This window comes from Fusarium mangiferae, assembly GCF_900044065.1.
Source record: "Fusarium mangiferae strain MRC7560 genome assembly, contig: FMAN_scaffold007, whole genome shotgun sequence".
NCBI lineage: Eukaryota > Fungi > Ascomycota > Sordariomycetes > Hypocreales > Nectriaceae > Fusarium > Fusarium mangiferae.
In genome coordinates, this window is record NW_024573927.1 from 646,150 (window position 1) to 659,983 (window position 13,834).

Below are 13,834 nucleotides of genomic sequence, written 5' to 3' on the forward strand. Positions count from 1 at the left end.
AACCCTATTAATTTAATTTATAATTTAATTAATAAGCTAGCTATAAGGTATAGTAGGCTATTAATATAGTTAATAATCTATTAACTACTAAAAATTTATATTATAATATTAATATATTAGCTATAATAGGCTAATTATTAAAAAAAGGGCTATTTTTAATAGGATAATATTAAGTTATAGGTCTTTAATAGCTAACAGGTTACTAACTGTATTAGCAGCCTATTATGCCCTATAACCCTTGCCTAAGCCCTATTTAAAAATAGAGTACGTCTTATAGGTAGCTAAGACCCTAGCTAGGGGAGGAAAGAAATTATAGAACCTTAATCCTAAATGATAAAAAGACTTAAGTGATATAGCCTAAGCATAGGATAACTTTTACTAAGTTTATTTTAATACCCTACACTAAGGTTTGCTGTTTCTTGCCCCCTGAGGCCCAGTTCCGCCAACATCCGGAGATACTGGATGAATATCCCCGTTTCTATTACGGCTGGATGGGAACCAATAGAGCGAGATGAGTGTGAAACCATCAATCTGGGCGCCTGAAATGCCCCTTGCCCCGTTGTATTCAAGCCTGATAGTGTGTTGCACGGAGAAGATTTAACTGTCACCGTGCAGTAACGATAGGAGACGTCTTGAAGGGTTGTATATCATTTACTGGTGACCGGCATATCTTCGACAACATGGGAAGAAAAAAGTGCAGATACAAAACCTCGCACGATTATATTTGAGTCATATTCGACTCAGGCGACAAAGATCGTGGTCGATAGCAACAGTGCTCCCCATACGGAGTATCGTGACTGACTTTGATGAGCACCTGAGGGGGGGGGGCAGTTCAACATTTTGCCCAGATTCTAACGCTTGCATAAGTCAATAAAATGGCAGAAGCTTATTCTGCACAAAATGGAGAATTGATAACTGCTCCCAGCCACCGTCGTCATCTCTGTCTTCCCCTGTTCTGAGCAGTCTCACCTCAAAAATGAGCCAGCCACGACAGGCGAACACGCAGAACACGAGACACGTCTTCCCGGCCCCACCTCGTTCCCCGACTCATTGCCTATACTTAACGCGTCTCCTCGCGTGTGTTGCGCACGATACACGCTAAAGCCCCACAAACGCGTTTGCTATCTCGCGATGTGAGCAACCGAAATTCGATGGCTGGAGAGGCATAGGAGAAAGGTACATTGAGAGCGACAAGCTTGAATGTACCTTTTTGCAAGGTGAATACCCTTGTCGAAAAGACAGCAAGGTCTGCGGCTTGGCGTTGCACAACAATTGTTAGTGCAGATGATTTCGAGTGCACTGCAAGGCCCCAACGTTGAGCTGGCACCGGCCTTTGCTCTGACTGCCACTCGCCTCTTGCTCCGTCATCAATGCCACCTTGCTCACCTTTGCATGCGGCGATAGTGAGCGACTTCGGATGCTCTTTGCCTTGGGCTACCATTTCTTCAGCATGCTTACGGGTGGGTCTCTTCGCCCACCAGACAGACAACAGTGAATGCCATGATGTTAGGCTTGTACTATGTAGTACTCTCCCACTTCGCGATATTCAGCTCTCCTGTCCCGCTCTCGACCCTCCCGACGCCAGCGCTTCTAGCTCTCGGTCTTCCAAACTCTATCCCATCACGTACCTCTTCCTCCCGAGACGAGCCGCATCATTATAGCCCGCTATTGTCTATAAACTCCATGTTGGTCTTGGTCTATTAAGACTCTCCTGTCTCTAGTAGATCCGCCGCGGGCCAAGCTGTTGGTGTCGCCGTCATGGGTGGTTGCCGCCCAAGTTGGCCTATCAACCCTCGTCGAGCGCCCTCAAGGTTTGTCCGCAATGAGAGCGCGGCTGTCCTGTGGTGTTGTCGCGATACTTCCTCAACCGATCGATCGCGCCAAGGTCAATGCCACTACAGACATGCTCGGCTTCGTCTCTTGCGCAATGTAATGTATTATATTGGTCCGTGATTGATCTATTTTACGTTGCCTGTATTGATCTATAGCATGCTTTCGCTGTTTGTTCAGACCTACACATCAGGCTCAACCTCATCCACCGTCGGCACTTTGTGCAATTCGGCCCCAAAGAGCTTTGACACTTCCTTGACACTGTCCCAGATGATCTGAACATCCTCCTTCGACACCCCGATTCGTCGCGTCCCCCGAATATGCCAATGCGTCTCCAGCGGGAGATTCTGGCTCATGATCGCCGGCAGCACCACAAGCTGCGTGTCCGTGTCGTCCAAAACCTGCCGATCCGATAGAAACAGCCCATACGTGATCTCCGCCGAGACCCATGAGAAATCCTTGTGCGCGTCAAACAACCCCATCGTATCGCCTGCGTTTCGAGTGTACACTTTCTTGAACCAATCGATTCCGCGGTCGTGGTTTGCTTGGTCAGCTTGCCATCCGTCGCGCGTTTGGCTAAAGTCGCGGTCCTCAGGCTTTTCGACCTGCATGATTGACAGGATTGCTTCGATGGGTTTGCACACGCCGACGAGGATGATGGTCTTGACGAGGGCTTCGCGGAGGCGTCGTATGAGAGCCTGGCGTGATTCACTGGTCTGGTAGGCTTCTTGACGAGTGAGGTATTGGTAGAGAGCTGCTGCTGCTTCGGGGTCGGGACTGGCGGAGAGGCAGGCGATGACGAGGAGATACCAGCGCTGGTTGCCTAGCTGGGTGTCTTTGAAGCGGGTTTCGATGTTTTGGAAGAGCTGAGATAGCTCTGGGGTGAGTTCCGTGGGTGCCATTGTGACTGTTGTAGATTGGGTAGAGGTTGATGTCGGTGAGACGTTGGCGATGTGAAGATGTTAGTAGCATTGAGCTTACAAGCTTCCTTGTAAGACTTTGGTGGATAAGGTTCCTCCCCCTCTCTGCTTCACTCGGCATGTCGGTAGCCACGTGGATCACTGTAGCGACACAGTAAACTCAATTGAGATGATTCATTGGTGGTTTCATGTGAATTGTTACGTCTCATTCCATTCCACAGCGCGCACACCTTGAAGCGGCGGTGGTTATTCTATCTTGAATCTCCCCGCGCCGCCATCGGCCGCCGACCCCGCATCCCGATTGAGCTTGAGCTTGCAATTCATGAGCTCGATCAAAAGTGAACACAGTGAGAGGCCACACAAAAGCTGCCCGCTACATCAATTACTTTGCACCATATGTATATTGTTCGCTGGAGCTGCCGTGAGGCGTGCGTTGCCTTCAAAGCCGCAAGTTGCGGTCGGTACTTCGATCTACTTCCGCAGATTCCGGAGTCGCAGCTGGTTCAACTGCTGTGATTCCTTGTCCACCATATTGAAGATTGCACAGCACATGACAAGAGACATAGTCCATCTCGACAGCCCAAGCAGAAATTATCAATATCTCATGCTCGTTTCTTATGCAAAGAGCTTTGCGATAATAAACCTTCCCGTTACCAATTCGCGCGTCATGCATGTCAAATCTCATGGCCGAATCCTCACATTCGGTCACGAGACAGGGAGAACGTTGTAAACTTGTGATACACATGCACCATGGCCGATTCATTCGCGCTACCGCAGGCATTGGGGGCTACCATTTTGAGAAATTGCTCACTCATTCCTGTCAGCTTTCCCGATATCCGATATCTTACCATCGCTGACACTCAGCTCCATGGCAAAGTCCGACAAGTCCGTTGCCAGAGACACATATATGACAGATACTATATGGAAATACCTGCACGTGTCGTGAGATTATAATAGACGAATGATACTCGCAGGATCATCCTGTTCAAATCACCGTGATCATGGGCCAAAAAGCATCCTTGGTTGTCGAAGTCGAGATCGATGCCCCAGTTGAGGTCGTCAAATCACTCGTAAGGCATCTCCCATGACTATTTGGCCTGTATCTAATAGCGGATAGTTCAAAGACTTTCCTCGCTTCCCAGAATGGAGCAGCTGGTCCATCGAACCAGTAGTCTCATCCAAAAAGATCGATGACTTGATGCCGATGGAAAAGATGAAGGTCGATGTCAAAGACGCCAAGCTCACGGCCACTCTTATCGTCAGTAATTCCATCTAGATCCCCATATCATATGCCTAACCATTCTCAGAGAAACGACCCTGATGTATTTGAGTGGGAGGGGGGGTTATGGCCTCTTGTCACAGGTCGTCATGAGTTTAGCTGGAGAGCGAGCACAAAGACGCCTGGGGGGACGACGTTTACGCAAAGGGAGAACTGGCATGGACTCATTGTTTTTCTTTGGAAGCCCGGTTGGATTATAGGAAGAAGTGCAAGGAGGAACTTTGAAGGGTTCAGTGCAGAGGTGAAGAGGGAGGCTGAGAGGGTAGCGGCACTGTGACACGTGAATACACCCAGAATGTCTGGGATTACCTATGACTTATTGTTTTGCTCACGGCGAACTTGAGCCTCAAATTATGTACGTGTCTAGTCTACTTCTGAAATCGAAACTTCCCAGGTGTTGGTGTGCCTCCCTAGCTTGCTCACGTTTCATCCGACCGGCTGTCAAGGCTGCATTTCCGTTTCGCCTCATTCCAAACTTAGAAGAACACCATCTCCACAAATAAAACTCTAGAAAGCAGATGACCATTGTTTCCCAGCCGAAATCAACCAACAATGGCCGTAGATCTCGTTGTCAGACAACCCAACATGATCTGATCCAGGGTAACGGGACCCGGAAACGTGGGGGTTCACGTGGACACCCGTATCAACACTCGGCATACCCGGATCGGTCAACCGTGACGCGGGGGATGAAATATTACTCTAAAGCTATCCATATGCATTCTTTTCTTTCAAGAGAAGTGATAGATTTGACCGCTACTCAAACAGGAAATCTTTGCCAATCAGCTGAGACCTACATAACGCGTCCCCCTCGCAGCTCACCAATATCGATGTCTTGGATCAGCAGAAGAATGTCATGTTTTCTTGGTGCCGTGATCGGGATTCGGAAAGGATCACCAGATGTTGAGGGGTGAATAAAACTGAACCTCTATCCCCTCATTTGGGTCCCTCTGTAGTCATATCTATCTATTATCGATTGACTTGCTTACATCTTCAATATGCCTCCTGGGGTTCCACCAAAGCGATCCTACTCTCGTACCGACGCTGCTGTTCGCGTCGAGTACCCTGAACATCATGAACTTCCTGCTAGTAAGCCGTTGATCGGCCAGGGAGGACAGTTCTCCAGACCTACGTTGGCGTCGTTGTCGCTTGAAGGAAAGACGATTGTTATCACGGGCGGTGCTAGAGGGTTGGGGTTGGTTATGGGGCAGGGAATTGTTTACTCGGGTGCTGATTTGGCGATTGTTGACCTGAACAGTATGTAAATGTTCCGCATGATCCTATGAGGTACTGACAGGCTTCAGAGGATGAAGCGCAGTCTCAGGTTGGGCAGTTGACTGATGCCTTCAAGAGGGAGAATCCCAACAGCCAGAAGTCAGTCTATCAATTCCTCCTTCGACACATCTTCTAAAGAACCCACAGAATCCCACGAGTTACAGCTCACTACGCAGATGTTGCAGATCAAGACTCAGTAAATAAATGCATCGCCGAGATTCTCAGCATCCATCACAAGATCGATGGCCTAGTTACATCAGCCGGCTTCACTGAGAATTTTGATGCGATCCACTATCCCATTGAACGTATGCGCAAGCTATGGGGTGTCAATGTCGACGGAACTTATCTCTTCGCCGTTGCTGTTGCCAAACATCTTATGGAACGTGAGGCCCCTGGAAGCATTGTTGTTATAGGCAGCATGTCTGGGGCCATCGTCAACGTTCCTCAACCGCAGGCGTAAGTCACCCTCAAGGAACCGAGAGAAGTAGTTGCTGATGGTGCTGATTAGTCCGTACAACGCTGCCAAGGCAGCGGTTCGTCATCTCGCTGCTTCTTTGGCAGTTGAGTGGGCTCATGCTGGCATTCGTGTCAACTGTATCTCTCCCGGTTACATGCTGACTGCTTTGTGAGTTATCCTTAGACCCACCATTGAGCTTTGACTAACAGGCCGCAGAACGCAGAAGATCTTGAACGACAATCCGGATCTTGAAAAGACATGGACGTCTCTCATTCCCCAGGGACGAATGGGCCAGCCGCAAGACTTGATGGGACCTGTGACCTTCCTCTTGTCTGATGCTTCTTCGTACATGACTGGATCGGATCTCCGAGTTGATGGAGGCTACACTGTCACTTAAATGGGAATGATTCTCTGTAAAACTGGTCTCGGGTACTGTTATAATAGACGTTGGATATTTGAATGAACGTATACAATCCAAATGGTGGCCTAAATCCATGAATTGTCTTATTGTGTCTTATGTCCATCTTGCGTGGCCTCAGGAAGCATGGAAACTTCTGAGGTGGAATCGGGGCGTCAGAACGACCTGGCTCAAGGGTCTAATAAGCTTGCCCAAGTCATTTCCACTATTCAGATAAGGGGTTCCAAGTTTGGTTGCCTTGCCTTGCGTGGGTCTTTGGACAAGATATCTCACGTCAGCCAATCTCAACCAAGATCCTCCTTCTCACACATTTCCATCGTCACAGAGCCTCTCAACTACCACGCCACTTCTGCAACTATATCACTGGAATTACTATAGGCGTAACTTAGTATGTGACACGATGGGTTTCTCCCAACTCGCAATCTACGCCCTAGGCCTCGCGTCCATCGCTAGAAGCATAATGGCCTTCACGAACCCGCAAGCAGAATATGCACTCAATGGACTGAATCATACGGCCACTTCGAAGAATGACCCAAGCTCGGCACCTATTTACATGCTGGGCATTTGGGAGGTCTCAGTTGGCATTCTCTTGTTGGTACACCAGGTGAACGGAAACGGCGACGGAGTTACGACGCTCCTGGGGTTGATGAGCTTGTATAAGGCTGGGATCGCGGTATTACTTTGGATGATGGGAAGCAACATGAGTAAGGTTGTCGGGAACGTGGCTACGGCAGTTTTACTCTTAACGTGGGCTGTTCTGAAGAGCTGATGGGCAGACGGACATGACAAGGCGATATGGAAAGGGAAACTGCCATGGGATCTGATGGAGAATGACTTTATTGTATTCTTAGTTTTTCATGATCTGATGCTGTCATATCATCCTGCACAACGCAGTCGTAAATCCATTATGGTCAAGAAACGAGAAAGACACCTTCTATTGATGCTTCTATGTCTTGGGAGCGGGCCATAAGGCAGAAGTGGATGGGTTTTCCACGCAAGAATGCCAGGCTCCCACTGCATGGTACAAGATCGGAGCTCTAGGGATCATCAACGACGCCACAGCTTCAACTCGGGCGAGAATTCGAGTGATTTGGTGACAGCTGTTCCTGTTCCTCAGCATGCCGCGGACATGGTGTGACCGATCAAGTACAGGCTTTAAGACTTGCGACCACTGCGAGAGACAACAAGGGAGAAATAGCATAGCAAGTCTGCAAAACATGTCAGTAGGATTTATGGAAGTCTGATCGACAAGTGTCTTACCATCAGAACTCGAGCGATGGACATCTTGTCATCCTCGTCTGCGTCGTCGACCTCGGCCATGGCCACAAGCTTCATGGCTGGTGGACCAGCGGGCATGAGCATCATGGTGAACCAAAGGACACGGTCTTGGCCTAGCACGTCGGTCTGGGTGACGAGCATTCGGATGAACAAAATGCTGAGACTAATTGCCAGTGTCAGTAGTGAAAATCGTGCATGGTGTTGGGAGCCATCTTACACTGGCCAAATAAAGAAGCGGATCAGTACAACAATAGACAAGGGAAGCCAATGGATGCTACCAGAGTCATGTCCCTGGCGCATACGTCGAAGACTGTGAGCGAGCTTGATTCCAACGACAATGACCTGCAGGGTGACGAAGAGTTCTCCAATGTTCTTGAGACTAACTGTCAACCAGGCGTTGAAGATACCACCATCCTCGCTGTCAGCAAAGAAAGCCTTCTTGAGGGGAGGCGTAAAAGCTAGAATGACACCAATGGTGGCGCCGACAGATGGAGGACTGATGAACTGAGTCGTGAGAGCCAGCGCGTGCTGAATGCGAGGATGTAGCTTGTCCCAGACAGCGTGTTGAGCTTGCGCAGTACCGCGAGATGCCTTCTTCGCGTATCGTGGAAGAGGTCCCGGAAGGAGTGACGTTTGTTCGTTAGACTCTCCATTCTCTTCGTCCGAGCCACTCTCATCTGGCGTGTCATTATGTCCCGCTCGGTCCCTGAGGTCGGCGTCCATAGCGTCGACGGGATCTTCGTCACTGACTCCAAGAAGCGTTCCACCGAGACCAAAGGTGAGCATGTTGGAGATGACGGAACAGACTAGGAAGAAGGACTTGGCTCGATCAATGATTGCGTCGCTGGTATCATCGTCGGACTTTGCTAGGGCAGAGAGAACACCAGCTGAACCGAGGGATTGGATCAAGAGGAGAGGATAAGACGTGGTATTGTTGAAGGTGATTGCGGGCGTGAACCATTTTGGGAGACTGAGGACCTTGGTAAGGGCGTAACCGATTCCGATTGAGACGAGGTTGTAGACCAGTGCCCATCCTACGAAACATTAGACTTGTGGACTCGGGAGAGCTTGGTGGCTTACCGAGAATGAGAATGTATTGAAGTGCATTGGAGGCTTCGATCTGTGAACCCAGATTGACAACCAGAAGCGCAGGAAGAAACATCTTGATGCAGATCTTTGAGATCTGCCGTCCCGTCTCAACACTAAGAAGCTTTGTCTGGCCCGCGACAACACCATAAAAGATGGTCAAGAGAACAGACGCCGACGCCTGAATGGCGCCGACAAAGGTGCTGACAACACTGCTAGACATGTCGACTGACTCTTCTCTACAGCGGGTGATGCTGTGCCTGTAGAGTTGAAGGTTGACATGTCGCGTGCTCTCGAGTTTGTTTGATCGCGTTCCTGGAACATTACGTCAATGATCAAGTGCATCCATCCCGGAGCAATTGTGCCTTGAAAAGTGGAGCGGGATGTTAAGGTTATCTTGGAAAACCTTGGAATGTGAGTGGGTTCATGGGTTAGTGACATAATGGAGACGAGACATTGGTGGATTTTATTCAGGCTTAAGCACGTTTCTTGGTTCTGGATCTGAGGAGTGGCAGCTGACAAGATAATCGATGCGGGGATAAGGTCCATGGAGGGGAAGTGGCCTTGTTATAGGCTTAAACAAGGCATGATACTGCGGACTGGACTAGGTACTACTCTACGTCGCTCTCCTCGTGTCGCCGAGCAGCTCATACTGCTGGTTCTGTATCCCCGACAACTCCTGCGGCTCATGCACCTCGGTCGGCAGCTCAACAGGATGATAACTAGCCAACTCAGCCGAGCCTTTACGCTCGCTGTCAACTGGTGCCTGGCGTTTTCTGCGCAGGAAGAAGAACGCACCAGCAGCGATTGCTAGCACGCCCACGCTGACTCCAACACCAACACCGGCCTTGGCTCCAGCCGTCATTCCTCCTGTGTCTGCATCAGCTGCAGCGCTCTCTGTCTCTTTGGCGCCAGAACTATCGCCTGTGCTCGTTGCTTCGTCACCGCCTTCGGAATCGGAGTCGCTGTTCGTAGCGTTGTTTGATGATGGTGTCTGCGCATTATCCCAAGTTCCACCGTCAGATTTGTGTAGTTCTTTAATCTTATCGCCGCTCATGTAGTATACCCAGATCTCGTCCGAGTCCAGCGGTGATACAACAGCCAAGCGCGCAGAAGCGTCGTCTGCTTCGGGCCATTTCTTCTTTCCGGGGCTGTCCTCCTCTGCCCAGGCGCCATTCTTATGTGTTATCGCGTGTAATTGGGAGTCTTTGCCGATGTAAAACACCGTCAATCCCTTGCCAGCTTGGTTCGCAATACCTAGATCGACGGCGGTGTTGTCGTAGGAGGGGAGGGTGAGCGATGCCGCTGTCGATGTATCGAGTCGTATATCGGAAGGCTCGGTCGCATTTGTCGGGGCTGGGCTATCGAACGGTGTTGGGAAGGATTCTGGGGCGCCTGTCAGTTACACCGTTGGCCTTGCGGAACTGTCTGTCCTTACCTAGCCGCCATTTGCTCTTGTTATCGTTATTGTAGCGAGCAACAACAATGTCCTTGCTATCGTAGGGATACACCACCGAAACGTTGGTACCTTTTGTTTGTACAGCCGCTATCGTCATACCGCCCGGCTTCTTCAGCGACACCGGACCATCGTATCGCCAATCGGTATCGTCATCGTATGCGAGAAGGTTGATTCGTCCATCTTCGTCGTGGTAGTAGACTCGGGAGCCGCCCGAGTCTCCAAGCTCTGCAACCGCCAATCCAGTCTTTTCGTTCACCGAGGGCAGCCCAGCCGAATCGGAAACGACCTCTTCGCCATCGGTGTCGAGCTTGTAATTGCCTGTTGTGTTGTCGCATATCAAGTATGCGTTCACAATCCCGTCGTCGGCATTCTGGTAAAATACGGAGGCCTGAAATATTAGCGAAGCTCCGTCAGCGAGAGCTGGAAGATGCTCACGATTGGCGTATTGAGATCGTCATCCCACCAGCCAGAGATAGCGAGCGGTGTCGCGGCCTTGGGTTGCTCTTTGAGTGGAAACTTATTGGGATTTTTCGTCGAAAACGAAGCCGATCCGTTGCTATTGCACGAGCTGTGCAGAATATCACCAGATCCCGGGTCTTGGTATGCGAAATGTGGTGTCAGAGTGTAGGGCGACCAAGTCCACCATCCTGCCAAGCCCACTACCGGCCTTGCCAAAAGGCACGCAACTGCAATCGCCGAGCGAGACATGTCGACTATGGTCCGATATCAAGTGAATGGCGTTGAGATGGAAAGAAAAGAGGCACAGGCTCCAGCCTCGTCAGCTAGCAAACACCAGCACGTCCATCCGTAAGACGAGAAGCGAAAGTGACTCTGACAGAAAGAGAATGGTATCCGAGAGGGCCAAGGCCAAAGCAGCAGCGGCCCAGATTCACATGGGCATCCATTGGACTTTTTACCCAGCATCGCGTTGCAGCGAGAGCGGAGATTTGGAGGGACTTTGGTGCGTGAGAAAAGGTGATAAAGCCAGAATTGGCAGCGATCGTTTCGCATGGGAACTCGATGCGAGCTCGTGGTTGGCTGCTTTGTCATTCTGAGGGGCTAGTGCTTACTCTTCAGTGACCTTACAGGGCTGTGCCTAGCAGTACGCGGGAAGTGGACTGCGACCTCAACATGTTATTTTCGGTTTGTTAAGCTCCGGAGAGGATATCCTGATTTGAACAGGAAATACAACCTTTCCCCAAGTCCAACTGCCGCTTTTCTTTCCACCAGCACCAGTCTCAATTGCATTGTCGCGCGGCCAAGACGATGGCTCAACGGCCCGCTATAGACTAAGCACCGAGCCGCTGAGCAGCGTGAGCACTAAGCTTAAATGCCCCGTAAGCGTCTGTCATTGGTGCAACATCTGGATCCTTCACCCCTGAAAATTAGGGCTAATCATTGAAGGTTGTTCCCTCTTGAGGCTAAACCCGACCAGATGAATTTGCCCTGATTCGCTGCGGACGCAAAGATCCGTTATCTTAAGGTGGCTTAGTTTCGGCAGTTGTTGCTTCAAGTTGAATACCTAGGTAAATAGTAAACACTAGGTTGCTAAGGAAAGGATGAGTGGCTATGCTGTTGTTATTAATAGTCAGCTGCGAAAATCGCTTATCTGAACTCTATCGGTGTGTACTCTAGAAAACGAATGCCATTTTTGCCCTTCTTGATGTCGCCGTAAGGGCTCGTTGTGTTCACCACGGCTCTCTTTGCTTTACTATAGGTCTCATCCATGCATAAAAGTTATACTCTATCAGAGATCCAGTCTCTTAGAAGCATGAAAATAGTTGGCAGTGTTTCTTTTATCTCATATATGATTTTGGCTTGGTCACAATTATTAGCCAAGTCACCTAACCTATAACACCTGGCTTGCATCTTAGCCACAACGAATACTACACAAGATTATAATAATGCTATAGAATTGATGGAAAGCCCTCTGGTAGCTTATCTCTATTTGTTGGATTATTCATTTGTTGAATTAGCATAATTTATTAGAATGGGACGCAAGATGCAGCTATGGCAGGTTAATGTTTTGTCCTTGAGAACACAACATGATAATCCCCTGATGCGGTCGAATTCTTGAATCGAAGTCTTGATCCACTGTGAGACTAATTGATGAGGTTTGAGTATGCTCAAAATAAGCAGATTTTGAACATAAGCAGCTCCCGATTTTCATTGCAAGAGGTTTAAAGCAACAAATAGAGGAAGTGCTAGGCAGAGGTTCCGGTAAAAGCTTCATTCGTCGAGAGAAGACTTTTACAACAGTACGCCACCACCTGAGTATGAAAATTAAAAACAAGTTCAAATTCCTCAAAGTGACTTACTTCATTTCAAACGAGTGTTGCATTAATTCTTTGGGGATCGTCTATCATCTTGTATGAGACCAAAGATAACCAGCATCAGAAGCCAAGTCACATGGAAGTAGTAGTCAAAACCTCATGGCCACGAGAAAAGTTTCTAACTCAAACAAGCAGCTCGGGATTTGTATAATTATCCATGATCTAATCTTACTTTATGCCAAGTCTATTAATGTCCCTGCGAGTTAGGTACTGTGACAGACCATAGAATAGCGAGATTGTTGAATCAACACAGAGAACTTAGTAATAGACAGTAGAGGGACAAGAAGTTTATGTAGAAAAGAACCCCCCCCAAAATACCTTCCTGCAGACTTGCCAAATGTTGACTCATAACGGAATATCAGTTGACCTAGAACATTCATACACTTTGGCATCCTAGATTCACAGCTTTCATCTTTACGAGCAATGCTCAGATCTTCCCAAGGCACCGTTGTGCTACTGTCTGCTTAACACCGTATCTAGTATGACGCACTTAAGCTCAGCTGCAATCGGGTCGTAGCTGAGTTCTTGAGTTATGTAATCCGCCTTGGATGGTGCCAGGTCTGATATCCTTATTCATTACATGGTGCAAACAGCGACTTAGCCGAGAGCTGGAGCAAAGTAAGGTACCCAGCAATATGTATGAGAGCAAGGAAAGGATCTTTTAACTCGTGTTAAAATATCTGACTGGCCCTGGAGAAATTACTTCGACACCGATCACTAGAACCTGTTCACAAAAGTTCATATACGGCCGCTTTGAACCTCCTAGTGTCGCCACCCGTGGGGATGGACTTTCTTAACGAATTGTAATCACTCGGTTGCATATATCTTGCAACGTATCATTGTCATTTGCTTTCAAAACAAGATTCAAGTCTTGTTTTAATGGGTATTCTAATCTGGGGGATATTTTATGGGATAAGTGTCTAGCAATATGTTGATCAATGCTTTTGATATCATCAATGGGCTTTGACACGATGTCTCTAGTCTTTCGCTCCGATCATCGACAGAAAAGGTCGGTTGGCCTAGTCATTCTCGGTGGCGAGACAGACGAGAGTGAGACCAACGGAGAAACGAATTCCATGGCGTGATGAGTGTTATATCAAGCGCAATAGCACCACAATACAAGAATGTTGATTGACTTTGCCACATAAGAAGCCGTTATAGCCGCGGGAATAACCAACAGCCATTGAAGTGATAAGACATGGCCGACCTTCCTTGTTGGGCATGGAAAAGAAATGGGCTATAGGCTACACTCTGCTATCGACTCGAGATCCCCGGTTGGAAGACTGCATGTACACTTCCCCCATCTAGGGGAGGAAAGAAAACTCAGGACCTCGACACTAACTGATAAAACGACTTAGGAAAGTTAGCATAAGTTAAGTCTAAATTTGGTAGAAAGTTAGGATCCGTTTTGCTCAGTTTATTTTGATATCTTATGTTAAGGTCCGGTGTCTTACTGTTCCCGGAGCCCATGCACAAGCATTATCAGGTGTTGAGTTGGCATT

The 13,834-nt window shown here is 48.6% G+C and overlaps 5 protein-coding genes across 5 annotated transcripts; 2 read left to right on the plus strand and 3 right to left on the minus strand.

Moving 5' to 3' along the window:
- Positions 1-2,012: 2,012 nt before the first annotated feature.
- On the minus strand, positions 2,013-2,732 carry FMAN_13334 (uncharacterized protein; the record flags this gene model as incomplete). The annotated part of the gene is made up of 1 exon (XM_041832791.1): positions 2,013-2,732. One exon carries the CDS (start codon positions 2,730-2,732, stop codon positions 2,013-2,015), a length of 720 nt encoding a protein of 239 aa, XP_041683219.1.
- Positions 2,733-3,751: 1,019 nt separating this feature from the next.
- FMAN_13335 (uncharacterized protein) lies at positions 3,752-4,306 on the plus strand (the record flags this gene model as incomplete). The annotated part of the gene is made up of 3 exons (XM_041832792.1): positions 3,752-3,820; positions 3,868-4,008; positions 4,058-4,306. The coding sequence occupies 3 exons, from the start codon at positions 3,752-3,754 to the stop codon at positions 4,304-4,306; spliced, it is 459 nt and encodes a 152-aa protein (XP_041683220.1).
- A 718-nt stretch (positions 4,307-5,024) lies between these two features.
- FMAN_13336 (uncharacterized protein) lies at positions 5,025-6,155 on the plus strand (the record flags this gene model as incomplete). The annotated part of the gene is made up of 5 exons (XM_041832793.1): positions 5,025-5,283; positions 5,331-5,400; positions 5,449-5,757; positions 5,810-5,926; positions 5,975-6,155. The coding sequence occupies 5 exons, from the start codon at positions 5,025-5,027 to the stop codon at positions 6,153-6,155; spliced, it is 936 nt and encodes a 311-aa protein (XP_041683221.1).
- Positions 6,156-7,318: 1,163 nt separating this feature from the next.
- Positions 7,319-8,763, minus strand: FMAN_13337 (uncharacterized protein; the record flags this gene model as incomplete). Its single annotated transcript, XM_041832794.1, has 4 exons — positions 7,319-7,384; positions 7,437-7,617; positions 7,672-8,488; positions 8,535-8,763. 4 exons carry the CDS (start codon positions 8,761-8,763, stop codon positions 7,319-7,321), a joined length of 1,293 nt encoding a protein of 430 aa, XP_041683222.1.
- Positions 8,764-9,156: 393 nt separating this feature from the next.
- FMAN_13338 (uncharacterized protein) lies at positions 9,157-10,707 on the minus strand (the record flags this gene model as incomplete). Its single annotated transcript, XM_041832795.1, has 3 exons — positions 9,157-9,926; positions 9,979-10,387; positions 10,435-10,707. 3 exons carry the CDS (start codon positions 10,705-10,707, stop codon positions 9,157-9,159), a joined length of 1,452 nt encoding a protein of 483 aa, XP_041683223.1.
- Positions 10,708-13,834: the final 3,127 nt, after the last annotated feature.